Source organism: Pholcus phalangioides, unplaced genomic scaffold (assembly GCF_987345545.1).
Source record: "Pholcus phalangioides strain wild (caught in Gottingen) unplaced genomic scaffold, Ppha-v1.0 ptg000009l_1, whole genome shotgun sequence".
Classification (NCBI taxonomy): Eukaryota; Metazoa; Arthropoda; class Arachnida; order Araneae; family Pholcidae; genus Pholcus; species Pholcus phalangioides.
The window spans coordinates 49,710,865-49,727,653 of record NW_028301602.1 but is presented as its reverse complement, the minus strand read 5'-3'; the positions used below and the strand labels follow the sequence as shown (position 1 = coordinate 49,727,653).

At 37.3% G+C, this 16,789-nt stretch overlaps 1 protein-coding gene across 1 annotated transcript in view; it reads right to left on the bottom strand.

Moving 5' to 3' along the window:
* Positions 1-11,213: 11,213 nt before the first annotated feature.
* LOC149083261 (elongation factor 1-alpha 2) overlaps positions 11,214-16,789 on the bottom strand; it is a 37,567-nt gene continuing 31,991 nt past the window's right edge. Inside the window, exons 6-8 of the mRNA XM_089236471.1 lie at positions 16,370-16,551; positions 16,037-16,247; positions 11,214-11,743 (exon numbers count right to left, since the gene is read on the bottom strand). Of these exons, the coding sequence (XP_089092597.1) occupies positions 11,520-11,743; positions 16,037-16,247; positions 16,370-16,551 (617 nt within the window). The 3' untranslated portion in view covers positions 11,214-11,519. The remainder of the gene's footprint in view (positions 11,744-16,036; positions 16,248-16,369; positions 16,552-16,789) is intronic.

Genomic DNA, 16,789 nt, shown 5'->3' with positions numbered 1-16,789 from the left:
TGATACTGTGCATATCTTATATATAAATTTGAAAGTATGTATGTATGTTCTTTATACAAATCTACAGTTTTAGACCGATCGTCGCCAGATTTTGCATATATTCTAAACGGGTCCAGGATTGAACCGTAGGCTACTTTAAAAGTCCGTCAGAGCTGGGCAAATGCCCGAAATGGGCGGAAAAACTGTTGGGCAACAATGATTTTGGGGTCTCAACAATTACTTTCGGAACGTTTACTTTGGTTACCGTGGTTTCCAACAATGCGGTTCAGACGTAAATGTATGCCTTTACAATGGTTTGTCACACCTTTAATTCTGTTATTATAACAGTTTGCTCCTTTATAACGGTTTGCCACTTTTCCAATCCTCCCAGCAATTGAAGAAAACCCGGGAAGAGCGCCGGGTATTTCTGCTAACCTATATACAGGGTATACAGGGGCCGGTAAGTGATAATGCGGCCTTTATCTCATCAACCGCCCATTGTATAGGTATAGTTTCAATTTTAAAAAGGCTTAAAAGGCGTTTGAATAATATTCGCTGCACAAGTTGCATTTCAGACGTGTATATATCTTTACAATGGTTTGTCACATCTTTAACGCTGCCATCATTACAGTTTATTCCTTTATAATGGTTTGGCTCTTTTCCAATACTCGCAGTAATCCCTGATATATACTCCTCCCCACCTGATATATATTTTTGAATCTTCAATTTTTTTCAACTCCTGACATCACGTCGACAGAATATTCCATAGCTTTTTCCAACATCGAATAATTTTTAGCTTGTTTGTTAAGGTAATTTTCATTTCAATAGTTCAACAAACATTCATGGCGAAGATATTTTTCAACAAACTTGAAGGTTGTGTCCTCTGGCCACCTCACCATCCAATATTTCCGCGGAATTCTAGCGAAACTTCAGGAGACGACGGAGTATGAACAGGTTCACGCCTGAGATCAAAATAAACCCCTCCGTGAGAGAGCAAAATGACCCCTCCAGCGCGGCAGGTCACGCCCACTGGCGCATGCGCATAGGTCTACTTAACCGGAAAAAATAGAACCGTGCTTATCTCACTTACCACTAAATCACTTGTTCACTTGCGCACTTGCCAACTTAAGGCCCGTTTACACGAGGCAAGCGCTTTAGTTGGTAACTTAATTTCAACTTACCGATTCTTCTTGAAACTGTCCACACGATAAGTGGTAAGTAGGCGCTCATTGGATAATTTTCACGGAGGTGAGCGCAGTTAGCGCATGCGCGCTTCAGTCTACTCAAATCCACGGAGAGAGACAGACGCACAACGCGTGGGAGAATAATAGTAATAATTTTTTATTTATCTGGCATTCAGAGAGGTGCTTTTTTTAAAGCTCATAGCTTTCGTAACGATGGATGAAGATGATCAGGTAGAACTTACGATTACTGTGATCAGAGCCACATTATATGATATTTTTTTTAAAGAATATAAATTTATTCATTTTCACTTACTCAAGGGGGGTATAGTTATGTGGTATACATTGAGGACGATGTATATTCTGACTCCAATTGAAGAAATGGTTGATAATATTTAAGTTCATTTAATTTTAAAAAAACTATTTACATAGGTTAACAATATTAATTCCACATAATAAAAAAGGAGAAACTATTTTCTCACTTGCGCGAGAGCAACACACTGAGCAAGAAGTAGGTCACGCAAGGGAAACAGTTCGCTTGTCCCCTTTTTTCGCCTCTGCCACCCACGCAAGGGGGCGAGAGATGACGCCACAGGCGAAAAAAGAATACACAGCATATTATAAACTTATGTAAGTCATCCAGAAGAAATATAAGATTTCTCTATTTCTCCTCTAAGTTGTAAATACCGATTATATGATATTTTAATCGATGTTAAAGAGGAGATAATTATGAATCATGTAAGCCGAAAATACGGGAGAAGATTCTTGGCATTCGTAGGAAATTCTAAGGGTTAAAAATTAAATAATAAAAATTCATTAAACAAAAATTATTTCCAAATCATTATTATTTTTTAATTTAATCTATAGAGGTGATATCTTTATGTTAAATATTTGATCATGTATTTTTACAACAGATGGCAGCAAATTCGTTCTGGACGAGAGAAATATTCGAAACCCCCCTCTCCAGTTTTAAATATATAAATCCTCCCCACCAGATAAAAAAAATTGAAGATTCAAAAATATATAACTCCTGACATCACGTCGACAGAATATTCCATAGCTTTTCCCAACATCGAATAATTTTAGCTTGTTTGAACAAGGTAATTTCCATTTCTATAGTTCAACAAACATTCATGGCGAAGATATTTTTCAATAAACTTGAAGATTGTGTCCTCTGGCCACCTCACCATCCAATATTTCGGCGGAATTCTAGCGAAACTTCAGGAGACGACGGAGTATGAACAGCTTCACGCTTGAGATCAAAATAAACCCCTCCGTGAGAGAGCAAAAAGACCCCTCCGGAGCGGCAGGTCACGCCCACTGGCGCATGCGCATAGGTCTACTTAACCGGAAAAAATAGAACCGTGCTTATCTGACTTACCAACTAAATCACTTCTGCACTTGCGCACTTGTCAACTAAAGCCGTGTAAACGGCCCTTATCGTCTGCATACATCGTATCGTACTTGGCAACTAAAAATTAAGTTACCAACTAAAGCGCTTGCGTCGTGTGAACGGGCCTTCAGTTCAAGAACTTGCAAAGTCTTCCCAAACATTGAACAAAATCACCGAAACCATGAGTGGCTTTGTGAGAGTGCTATTCTGGCACCGAAAAATGAGTGTGAACAAGATCAACGGAAAAATCCTAAAAATTATTCCGGGAGACTCCACATCTTACAAATCGGTTGACACTGTCACAGACACAGCGCAGACAGTTCTGTATCCTGCAAAATTTCTGAACTCTTTGGATATTCCGGGTGCGTCACCACACAACTTGACCCTCAAAGTCGGAGCACCTATAATGATTTTAAGAAATTTGGAGATACCGATACTCTGCAATGGCAACAGACTCTGCGTGAAGAAATTGTGCAATTACATCATTGAAGCAACGATTCTAACTCGATGTGCTGGAGGAGAAGACGTCTTCATTCCACGTACCCCAATTATCACTGAACAAATGCCATTCACTTTCAAGCGATTACAGTTCCCGATTCGTTTAGCTTTTGCCATGACAATCAACAAAGCGCCGCAAGGCCAGTTGTTAGTAGTGGCAGGTATCAACCTACTTGAGCCCTGTTTTTCACACGGACAGCTTTACGTCGCCTGTTCGCGTGTTGGTAATCCTAAAAGTTTGTACATCTACACACCAGATGGACAAACAAAAATATTGTGTATCCACAAGCAATTGCCTGAAGTTTTTAATTAAAATATTTAAAAATAAAAGCAATTTTTTCTTAATTAATGCAGAAATATTTTGATTAAGAAATAATTAATAAGGTATATATATATGTAAATTTTTTACAGGGCGGGCAACGTCGCCGGGTATCAGCTAGTATCTATATATATAAAATTGATTTTCTGTGTGTGTGTATGTTCTCTATACAAATCTACAATTTTAGATCGATCGTCGCCAAATTTTGCATATATACCAAATGGGACCCGACTTGAACGATAGGCTACTTTAAAATTTCGTCAGATCAGGGCAAATGCCCCAAATGGGCAAAAAAGTGTCCGGCAACAATGGTTTTTGGGCCTCAACAATAACTTTCGGAACGTTTACTTTGGTTACCGTGGTTCCCTAGCGATGAGTTTCAGACGTGTTTATGTCTTTACAATGGTTTGTCACTTCTTTAATGCTGCCGGTTATGTATAATAGTTTATGCCTTTATAATGGTTTGCAACATTTTCAATACTCTCAGTAATGAGGCTTTTTGAATAGACGTCATAATCATCACCATCATCGCTTTGAGGGTCAGGAGAAGGGTGATCCTCATAGAAATCACTATTAAAATTGCCGATTTTACTGTAGAAATGCGGAAATTAGTGGGATTTTCCGCCCCGTCAATAATTTTAAAAATTGTATTGAATTCTCGATATACGAAGCCCAGGAGATTAAATATGAAGTAATTAGCCAAACCTATTCTTTTGAGTTGGATATTCGAGCAATATCTTTGATTTCATTTATATCTTCTCAAGTATGAAAATTAATGTCCCTATATTGTCTCTTTTGATATTTATTTGCATAAATTCATGTGGGTTAGGATATTTTAAAATTAGTTACGAGCCCGTGAAAAGTGCATCGAAAAAATTCCACAGCTTTAACTAAGGATTTTTGGAAGCTGGAACAGACAGATGGATAACTTGAAGTTCAGGGGGGGGATCGAAATACCTAGTGCTCCTTAAAAAAAGAAAAATATTTATTCATTTCTACGTTTCTGTGTAAATCTAGATTTGTTTATTTCATGAATCGCGCAGGTCGCCATATTGGTTAACTTGGACACGGTTTGTATGTCCCTCAAGAGAAAGAGAGGGAGATATCACGTGATCCAAAAAAAGCCTCATTGAAGAAAACCCGGGCAGCGCCGGGTATTATAGCTAGTATCTATATATAATTGATTTTCTGTCTGTGTGTTCTCTATACAAATCCACAATTTTAGATCGATCGTCGACAAAATTTGGATGTATACCAAACAGGGCCCGGATTGAACGATAGGCTACTTTAAAAGTTCGTCAGAGAAGGGCAGATACCCGAAATGGACGAAAAATCGTCTGGCAACAATGGTTTCTGGGCCTCAACAATCACTTTCGAAATGTTTACTTTGATTACCGTGGTTCCCTAGTAATGTGTTTTACACGTGCATATGCCTTTACAATGCGGTTTCTTGTAATCCTGCCAGTATTATATATTTATTCCTTTGTAATGGTTTGTCACTTTTTCAATCCTCCCTAGTAAATGAAGAAAACACGGGCAGCGCCGGGTATTGTAGCTAGTATTATGCATGATAAAACTGCAGTAAAATCTCGATATAACGATATTTTGCGGACGAAGAAAAATACCATAATAGAGGTATTATCGTTAATCGAGAGACTTTGACATTGAACACTCGCCATCAGGGCCGCAACTAAATGCTTGACCAGCTGAGGTAAGCACATATTTTGACATTCCCCCCCCCCCCAGTCGCGGCCCTGCCGACCATGGATCATGATCACCATTGGCGTATGCAAAAGTGGTTTAGGGTTCTAACCCCCCCCCCCCCCCCAGAGCCGAGATTATAGGGAAAATTATTATAAAATTATTGCAGGAAAAAAGAACGTAACTCCCCACCCTCGTGAAAATGGAAATACGCCTATAGCAATCACAAGTTTCTATGGGAAAACCATATCGCCTAACCAATTCGTTCTCTTAACTGGCCCATAGGGGAGCTCTATTGTATTGCGTAAAATTATATACAAATCACATAATCATATCTCGAAATGTGATAATATTTATCACACACACACAATTATATTTTATTATTTAGTTTAAATATACAGTGAAACCTCGATATAACAATATTCTACGGACCGAAAAAAAAATATTGTGGTAGAGGGATTAAAGAGGTAACATTATCCTCACGTGTGATCAAACTTATGTTATTGTCATTTTTTCTATATCGGCATTGTTAATATTATCGGAAAATGCGCTTTTATGTATTTATTCGTTACAAAAAATTGTAATTGATTAGTTTATTTATAAAATTCACTTAGATGTGTATTGTCCCTGTACAGAAGCTTACCGCATAGTGCTTTTGTGTCGTACACAGAGTGTAGCAATACAAATAACTTTAACTTTCGGTGATCATTTAGTGCAAAATATTGATGCTATCAGACGCCTTCAGAAGAACGAGAACAAGTGGCGAAGTTAAAATTAAATTCAAAACGATTTTGAACAAAATATAAAAAATATTGTTGCAGCGATTTCAAAAATCTAAAAATATCGTTATAGATGGGTTTATCATAGTAGATGATGTCGTTGTACTGAGAGTTTAACATTAAGCCAGGCAATTCCAAACAAGATTTGAAAAAAATATCATTGTACATGTATTTATTATCGATTATCGTTGTAGCGATATTTTGCTGCGTATAGAAATCATATGCAGGATTTTTTCATGGGGGGCGGGGGGGCATTCAACATTTTTTTCTTCCTGAAAGGGGTTTTTTTTTACTGAAAAAATACACCATAATCTTTTCTCAAGGGAGGTGCACAACATTTTTCGGAGGGAGGGGGGGGGGAGGCATGGCACCACTGATATAAAAACTCTATATTGATAGATAGCAAAAGGTTTCATGCTGGGCAGGGGCGGCTTTGGTGCTAAATAAAAAAAAAGAATTCTAGCAGAAAAACTCGGAAAAAATATTTTCAGTGAGAGAAACCAACATGAAGAAAACATTAAGGGGAGTGGAAGTTGCCGAAGTTGCCAATCGTCCGGTCCCGAGCCCATACACAGGGGAAGGGGCAAACGTTGCGTTGCATTTTATATTCATCAATTATTGTTGGCACTCAGGCGCCACTTACAAAATTTATTTTTGTAAAAAATAAATTTTTTACGAAGGGGGAAGGAGCTGAAATGGTCTCAGCCACTAGGTTCCAGCACCTATGTATCAATAAAATTCAAACTGTAAATGATTCGTAGGAGAGAAACAAATTTTTTTTAAGCATTTTATCTTGCTCAGAAATACAGCGGCGGGTTCCCAGGGTCATTTTACAACTTATACGCCGGAAGAGAGCCTACGTCCCATACTATTGACAGTTTAGTCAGGAGCCGCCCTTGATGCTGAGACCCGACACCTTGGTATCAAGCCGCTCCAGGTTTGCTTCTTTCACTGAATCCCAGACCTGGATTTTTCGTGCGTGCTTGCCTACCCCTTTCGCAAATGTAAATACTGTGTTTAGTACTCCCCCCCCCCCGACACTCATAGACTCGATCAAAAAAAAAGTTCACGAAAAAATTTTCGATTTTTTTTTTTTAAATGAAGAAAAAGTTACATTCTTTCCCCCCCCAAGACAGGTTCTGCATTGCCCCTGAGAAGAATATAATTCCATGCGGAATAGAGAAATCGCATCTACATACTGTTCATAAATTAATTATAAGTGTTTCGTGGATGCTATCAGTGATTGATAATCTTGGGTATATGAATTCTTAAAAGCTTTATATTTAGCTGTATATAGCTCAAAGTTTTATATTTCTTTCCGAAGATGTTTAATCGGAAGAAACGATTTAAAAAAATTCAAATTACAAAGCTGCGGACGAAAAAACGTGTTTACCGCGCGGCTGTTAATGGAATACAATAACGATTATACAGGAATTTTGGCAACCAAGGTCATGCCCCTGATTAATGATTGCCGATAAATGCTACGAAAACAAAGTCGCGTCTTTGCCAGTTGCTTAAACGCGGTCACAGAGACTTTTTTACGGATGCTCGATGGAAATGACTACGACTGCCCTGTATGGGTGTTTTCCCTAACCACAACGTGAAAGCTCGCGTAAAATCTAATTTTCTGCCAAAATCCGGAGAAATTTTAACAAATCCGGAGAGCGGGAGGAAGGATGAAAAATCCGGAGTCTCCCGCCTACGCCCCTTTCACACGGAGCGGATGCGGGTCCGGAAGAAATTTTAACAATTGGAATATACTGCGCCTTTCAGACGAACCGAAATATCTCCGCACCTAGGAAATGTTCATGCGGGTCCGGACGTCGTCCGCATGTGTCAAAACCTAAGTGCGGGCTCCGCATCCGCACATAGAAGTTTTGACAATAGGTTTATTCGGAGCTATTCACACGATGCGGAGCGAATTCGTCCGCATCTTTGGCTACTTTTTGAAGGTGATTTTGCACGGAATTTTTTTAATTATTTGCCATAAATACCCTCAAAAACACCATATGATGGTCCCTGCTCATTAATATAATGTACCTACATACGTCTATCCCTCCCGTTTCCTTCTGACATGGAGATATAGCAACTTTAACTGCCTTTTGTCCAGATTTCACAAATTTATACAATAAAACCTACCAACAACGGCCACTGACGGGACCAAAATTATAAGCCGTTCTGTTCATAACGAATATTTAATTGAATACATACTTTAATAACTTTTAAATTTAATTTAAAAATTAATTTTTTTCTTTTTAAATTTTTAAAATTATTTAAAAATATCTGAAATATTATTTTAAATTTTTAATCTGTTAATTTTTTTAAACTTTAAAAAAAATACTTTTATTAAACAACGTTATCCACGTACGGTGTTCACTCAGGGCCGGATTAAGACGTTTGAAGACCCTAGCACTTGAATATTTTTGGTGGTTCCCTCGATACCTACAAGTATATTTTACTCAATATTTAGTCTGTAAACTTAAAAAAAATGAAATTTTATATTTCAGAAATGACTAATCTAAGGATGGGATTTCACTCTAAAAGGTTTATGGAAGTTATTTTATAAAACTTGAAAAAAGCAACTAATAAATTGCAAGTGCAACCGATAAATTTATTAGTTGCTTTTTTAAAAGAATTATTATAAAATTTTTATAGTGTAATCCGTACTTGAGGCCGGGATTATACTATAAAGTTTTGTAAAAGATCTTTTATAAAAGTTGAAAAATTCAACCAATAGGCGCATCGGTTGCATTCAAGCAAATGCAACCGGTGATCTTAATGGTTGAATTTTTCACGTTTTATCAAAGAGCTTTTACAAAACTTTTCTAGTGTAATCCCCGCCTAAGACAGAATTTTGATGTGAATATTTCTAAGCACAGACATTTTGAAAGTCCCAACCCCTCCCTTTTTTTATACTTGCAAATTCTTTGATATTTGCTGAATTTTTTTTTTTTTGGAACATCGAATGTTTTGGATTGGATTTTTCGAACATTGGACGTGTTTTTGGAATTTTCTTTCATATTTTTCCGAAAAGAAAATATTTTCATAAAATTTTGAAAAAAAATCCAAGATATTTTCTCCCATCGACTACTTGTGAGGATCGGAATGGAGGCATCTTTAGGCTCAATGATAAAAACCACCAAAGAATGCCTCTAGGCACTGAATCAGGGGTGAAGGAGAAAAATTACAAAAATTGCGAAAAAACAGTTTTTATGCACGAATTTCGAACTAAAGATGCGGGCGATTCGTCCGCATCTTCAGCGCTCGTTTGACAGGGTATGCGGACCCGCGTCCGCTCCGTGTGAAAGGGGCCTAAATCGGGAGAGTTGGCAGGTCTGCTTTTATTTGGCAGAACTTGCCATTTCCTTCCAGGCATAACAATCACCATTTGAACCCCACCACTCGAAAATGTCACTGACAGACGAATGTGTGTTCGTTACGACTACATAAAAAAACCAAAAAGAGAAACTTGCCTAGGCTAAACTCCCAGATCTCTCACGTATTTTTAAAAGGAAAAAATGTTTCGGCTGTGAAACCATGTGTAAAACCATATTGGACCGATTCTTCTCAGAAAAAACTAATTTCTATTATATTGGGTGACGTAACTTCCCTAAATTACCATATAAGGATCGTTAGAGGTGTCACGAGTTCGATACCCAATTCGTCCTTGTCAGAAACATTCCTGACACAGGCAGAACGGAAACCACATGACCACAGAAAAAGATTTCCCACTGGGGAAGTCCCACACAGAGGGGTTAGTGCACCAGCCTCTGGCGAGTATAAAAAGGCTGCCATTCGGAATCGGCAATAAATTGTAGGTCCCAATTAGCCTTCGTGTGCAGAAAATGACAGTGGCGCGACAAATATACGAAATATAAATATACGATAAAACTATACATTTTTATCTAGCTGAGAAAACACTTGCGAATTTTCGGAGTTTCTTTACTGATGCGCCAAAGGGACGCTGAATCAATGTTTCGCATAGATGAAAATCTTTATCTCACCTTGCCCAAAATATACAGCAGCGGCTCTTAACTTATTTTGTGACGAGAGCTCTTTTTAGCACATTATTTCCATGACGGAGCACCGCACACAAGCCTCTTTCTATTTATCAGATTCACTTATTTATTTTATTGCCCTGGAGCAACCGCGAGCTCCCGAGAAGTGCACGTGGAACCATAAGGGCTCCGCTGAGCACCGATTGAGAACTGCTGTTAGTGTTTCTACAAAAATATAAACCGGAAAAAAATATCTTTTTTACAAATATATTTTAAATTTTTATATCCTTTAGAGAAGAGGGGCCCCGACACCGTACACCGGTGCGAGTACCCACGGGTTGAAAATACTTCCGACGCCCCTGGCAGCGGGTAAAAGACCCGAACGACGTTGAATGTAGCAAGATGCGATTGATCGAGCAGTTCCTTCAGTCGGTTCAACGATCGACGCGCACCACCACAGGGATGTGCATCAGAAGAAAATGCCATCTTAATAGAATGAGCCCATTTCTTTACTGATTGCATTAACGCACGCATGAAAAATGGCAATTAGAGCGCCGAAACTATTGTCAAAAATTCTTATTTTTGTTTATTCACACTATATATTATATATGTCGGTTATTTGCTCTATCGTCACGGTAGGTGCCCATTAAGATCAGGCATCTTCAATCCGTTGCTCGCGAGCACTTCAACGTTTCATTTAAACACCTAGTGCAAATTACATTCAATTATTAAAATAATTCGAATTCTCGATGCTCCTAGGAGCCAGACGCAAACTTTTGGAAGCACGGATACTTCTTTAAATTTGGCCTAAAAGTTATGTCGCAACACAATGACGAACGAGTCCGATGCCGGTCTTCTCTTGAACTCTCGTTCTGTCGCATGTGTATAATGTACGATTTCGTCGTTAGCTATAGCTAGTTTGTTAAGATCGACACGATCAAAATGAAAACAAAATGGGACTTCCTCTAGGAATTATCACGTGATCCTGAGAACACTGCTTTGGGGGAATATTACAGATGTTGAAAGTGCCAGACAAGCGAAGTTTTTCGTTCATCCCACTCTAAATACCTTTTTTGCCCCACCCCATATATTGTCTGCCACAATGTAGGGTGGCTATATATTGGCATTGCTTTTCTGTTACTCACCCATCCATCCCTCCGAGGCAAAAAAAACCATGAGAAACAAATACTAAATGCCAGTTTCTCCAAAGCCTAGAGTTTAATGGGGAAAAATCCGTGGCCTTCAAATTTTAAGGTTTCTCTTGGCTTCCGTGACTACCCCGTGATGGTAGACACTGCATCCCAAAATTCCCAGTTTCGCACTTATCACGCAAATTTGTTACGGTACGTAAAATCAAAAACAAACTTCACATACCTAGTTTTATTAATCTATGAAAGATACACTTGAATTTAGCTGTACGATATACTTTTTCCTTCGGAATTCCTTGCGGTTACACATGTGACACAATAGCCAGTGGCTTAAACATAACAATATGACAAGAGAAGAAAGAATCGGCCAAACACTAGAAATTAACTCAGATTTAAGCTTTTGAAAGTAACCTTTCACCTTATAAATCAAAACAGATAAACTGACAAAATAGCTTAATTTTTGTTTCTCCTGCCACTTGCAACTAGGCATGCGAGTGCCATGTTCAGAAAAATCCTCAAATTGCTATTTCTTTTTCTGAGCCTTCTCTGCAGCTTTGGTGACCTTTCCACCAGACAGGTCCTTGGCCTTTACAGCTTTGATGACACCAACAGCAACAGTCTGCCTCATGTCTCTCACAGCAAATCGACCAAGAGGCGGGAAGTTTGTGAATGTCTCCACACACATTGGTTTGCTCGGTGTCAGATCCACAATGGCAGCATCTCCAGACTTGATGAATTTTGGATTATCTAAAAAAAAAACTTTATTCAAAAAGACAGAACAAATCCTCAAAACTAAAATCATTACTATTGGGGACAAACTAGTTAAAACAGGGTTCATATAAAATTTTGTAAATAAAAATTAAGGAGTCAGGGTAAACTTTTACAGCAAGAAAAAAGGGTGGGACACATATGCAAATTTATTTTTAACTTGCCAAATTTTCCCTCTTCCCAAAAATACAGACGGAGAAGTGGTTCAGAAATTACAACTTTCAATTTGTTGCCCAGCATTAAAATTCATAAAATAATCAATCCACATAATCCATACTTTTCTGCTGTCCCGAAAGGCTTTAGCCTTCAAGTTTGTCAAGAAATATAACTCGTAACCAGGGTTGTCAAATCTGCTCCCGAGTAGATACCCATTTTCCCTGGGTTGGGGTTTTTTTCAGGAATATTTTGTTTTCAGGTTAAGATTTTAATCTGAGTTTATGTATTCTAAAAATTTCAGCATAGTGCAGTGTATTACATAGTATACATGGCAGGTTCTCTTGTATAAAGTGATAATATACAATAATGTTATTGACATCTGCGTTTAATAATTCAAGTTATTCTGTAGTTGTTTTGGACAAGTGAAAAACACCTCCAAAGTAATGAATACTCAGAATGACTGCTATCTCCTCTTAACCAGATCATTTTTTTTTAATTCTTACTGCTCTTTCAAAAATATTTCAGAATTTAATTAAAGGAAGTTGGGATATTCTTTAACAGGAATTCAAGAAAAAGCACACAAATTTAACTCCTATAAGTTTGGGTTCGATTAAAAAAAAACTATAGTTCTGGTTACATAGCTAAAGATTTATTTTTGATGGGTTGAGACACTTTTGGATATTATATAATTTTATTTTCAAAATCGCTATAGTGCGAAAAAGTTACCTTTTATAAAAAGAAAAATGACATACAAAAATTTAAATTCCTGACGTCTTCCATTCACATAGTACTTAAGGTTTATGAAAATTGACAAAATTGAACATTTCCCTTAATGTTACTTAAAATTAAATGATCAATACGCAAAAGTTTGTTATTCTTATTTTATGGTTCAATAAAGTAAAATAAATATTTCAATGTTTATTGGTCACGCAATGTTTTCCAAAAACCGGAATTGACCAAATTTTAACAAGTTTTATTGTGCAGCTCTTCGCATGCTTTGTCAGATCAAAATGACCCTGAACTCACCACGATGAGGTGGCTGCACATAGTTTTTCACCCACACCCTGTCCAATGAACCATCTAAAGTAGGAGAGAGTAATTTACATTATAGTTAACAAAATTGACTAGGATGGTTTACAGTGGTTTACTAATGGTTTACAGTTTCTTCTGTTTCTTTTCCATGTGTTCGTGTTTAAAGTCTGACTTATGAAAATTAGTCATGCCTAATTTCTCAAAACAGTAGGTTTCTATGGTGTAGCTATCTCTAGTTTCATCTCAATATACTTTAGTTGAGGATTCGGTAACAAGTCAGGCACATCTCGACTTCCTGAATGGGACTGGAGCACATGTGAATTGCACGTGGGAAGACCACTACAGTGGATCGTGTGTCTACTCCATTTCTACGAACTCCCTTTCAGTTATTTTTCAGCATGTAGATGGTGCATTCACAGGACCATATTATTTTTCTGGGTCCATTCGATAACAGCTTACTCGGTTTGAAAAGTTCACTTGGTGGAGTATGAATCACGAGATTTGATTCTAGAAGTAGCCAGAAAGATACTGAGCAAAGACCAGCAGTACTGTATTTATTAGACATATCAAAGCAATCGAGACATTGTCCAGGAGGATTTGCCAATTCGAAATCCTGGTTCTCTGTCACTGTTCATCAAAATTAAAAAAGATTTTAGTGAAGCGCTAAACATAACTTTTGAACTGCTAAAAAAACATTAATCCAATAATTAAACACAATGCGTTCTTTGCACACCCTGAAAATTTACTATTGGCTATGATCATTGACAGAACACATTCGAGAGATATTGGGTATAGAAGAATTTTAAAAAGCAAGATAATCCGCCTCTGAATTAAAAACTATTGAACACTTTATGCTAAGCTTAATTACATTAGCCTATAGCTCAGGGTTGTTTGGTTTAAACCCCAGTTTAAACCTTGGTTCTAAATGAAAGTTTGGTTTATGAAAGTTTAAAATAGCATCACTTGTTATTCTATTAATCATCATCTGGATTGTTATTGCGATATTCACGTTAGATAGGCGTTTAAATAAAATGTTACTGAAACTGAAAATAAAGGTTTAGATAATGTGGAGTGTTTATATGTATGATACGAATTGTTTTTAAAATTATCCTAATAAATGTAGGCTATAATCAAAGGCAGATTTATAGTTTTCCCACCTGTGGGCTATTCAAACTTTACCTCCCTTCTTCCTTTCTAATTCATGTTCTTGATCACCAATTACTCAATTTTGGTTATGCCCTTTCACTTGAACTTGTCATCCTGGGATAAAGCCCGCATACTCCCGCCCCACCCAGGAAATATACCTCTGAATATAATCCTTTATTGTCTGTTAATGTTTGCCTTGTGTTTGCAAGAAGAAATTTTTACTAATCGTTGACTGGAGCTGTATGAGTGCCATGTACATGAAGTTACATACGGCACATTGATCGCAATTTGTTATCTCGATGTGCACCCGTCAATGCCCCTCGCTGCAAGAAATGAAAATCCCTACAGAAAGCGGGAAGCGTGGCCTATACGATGGAAACTAAATTTTCAAAATTTATTATTTGGGTGAGCCCCTCACTGCGAGAAATGAAAATCCCAACAGAAATGCGGCTTATATGGCAAAAATTAAATTTTAAAAATTTATTGGATCCCAATTTATCTTGGTGAACGTTTCAATGATCCTCGATGACTTCAATGAATACTTTCCTTCATTTGTTAAAAATTAAAACAGATGGGAAGGGGGAACATTTCCAATAAATGAGAAAAAAATATTAGTTCCATTTTTTATGCCTAAAGCAACTACCCTATTTATAAGCTCACAACAAACATGAATTTTAAAGGAATTCAAATTTGTCGCGACGAATTGAGAATATAGCGATGAAATGAGCCTGCGACAAATTTGCACCGCAACGAGTTTGTAGCACGACGAATTGACCTAGACCCAACGTGACCTACCGCTGTCTCAACGAAGAAATATAAACAGGTGATTAAAGACCTGAGACAAAGTACAGTGGCACCTCTATCAATCATTCATCAACCTTAACAGAAAATATTCCAGGGTGGGGGAAAAGTTATGATTTCTTTTTAGAAACAGCTGGAAGAATTTTAAGGATCCTTAAAAAGGAAATGAAAATAAAATGACCTTTTAAACACCATACGAACCCTGTGAAACCAGTTTAACAAGCCATTGAAAAGCATATTAGTCAATTTTAATATTTTGCCACTACCACCTTTTTCAAAATCAAATTGACGATTTGATCTTGCACAAAATATCAGTTTCCTTCAAAATCTGAGAGAATTGAATTATTGCCTCAACTGAAGCCCCTTTTACATGTGCAAGATTGGGGTCGCTTTGATGATCAACTTTTTTCCTCACGGGGGAAAAAAGAGACGAAGAACCATCAAAAGTCCCATATTTGTTACAGAATGATGGGTGACTGACCTCTCCCATAATCCTTTGTGGCACGAAAACTACTGTAAGCCATCTTAAACCAACCATTTCCATTCAACCCACATAACCAGTAACGACTTCCAGAAATAGAAGAATACCGGCATAAACTAAATGTCATAAACGGGTCATAGCGAAAATCCATTACTGGGAAGTTCCCCAGATGTTTTATTACACACGTGAACGAGGCTATATGAAAAGGTTCTCTACCCACATGCAGGGAATTTTTTTTCAGAATAGAAAAGTTGATGAGGCATTATAAATCGGAGAATTGGATTCACCCTCCAATTTCCCCCCCCCCCACATTAGATTTTTCCGACTTGACAAATATTTCACATTTTCTCTGACCATTTTCAGATTCCCTCACTTTCCAGGTCGCTGGGATCCCTATGGAATCATTTTTCATTAATTTGGAAATGAGAATTTTTCTTGGATTGTATGTGGGTTCTTACAACCCATGTTTGGGTCGTAACAAAACATAAGTAACTCATTTTACCAAAAGTAGAAGTGGGAGCCACAGACCTTTATAGTTATATACATACGTTATAAGCGAAAAAATATTTGAGAGCAAATCATCCACCATGATAAATAGTTAAAAACTAAAAGTTCGAATTATAATAATAGGTGCAAATGCTAAACTTTAAACAAACCTTCTAATTTCTTTCCCGTACGACGATCACATTTCTCTTTGATTTCCCTGAATTTACAGGCAATGTGTGCAGTATGGCAATCTAATACAGGGGTATATCCACTAGATATCTGTCCAGGATGGTTAAGAACTATGACTTGAGCGGTGAACTCTTCTGTAGCCTTTGGAGGAGTATCTTTACTGTCACCACACACATAACCTCGACGCAATTCCTAAATTAAAAAAAAAAAACATTTTGCAGAACCAGAAAAGTTAGCTATATCTTATTTACTCACATTTAAATCTCAATACTATAGATAGAAGAAAAAAAAAGTGATTTTTTTAACTTATGTACCTTAACAGACACATTCTTCACATTGAAGCCAACATTATCTCCTGGCACAGCTTCAGTCAAAGCTTCATGATGCATTTCGACTGATTTAACTTCAGTAGTCAAATTCACAGGAGCAAACGTAACCACCATACCAGGCTTGAGAACGCCAGTTTCAACTCTGCCGACGGGGACAGTTCCAATACCTACAAGAAAAATTAAAATAATTTACCCACTAGTCAGAAAATTCCAATTGAAAATAACAAAACAAATATAATTAGTTTTTATTCAAATATGACATGAATGTCACTCCCCACTTGTTAATACAAGATATACGGAAGACTGAATGTTGTGAAGATATTTTAGATGTTAAGTTTTTAAGGAAGGAAAAAACTCGTCTCTGCCTCTACCGGGAGTCGAACCTGAGCCCCTCGATTGATCTGA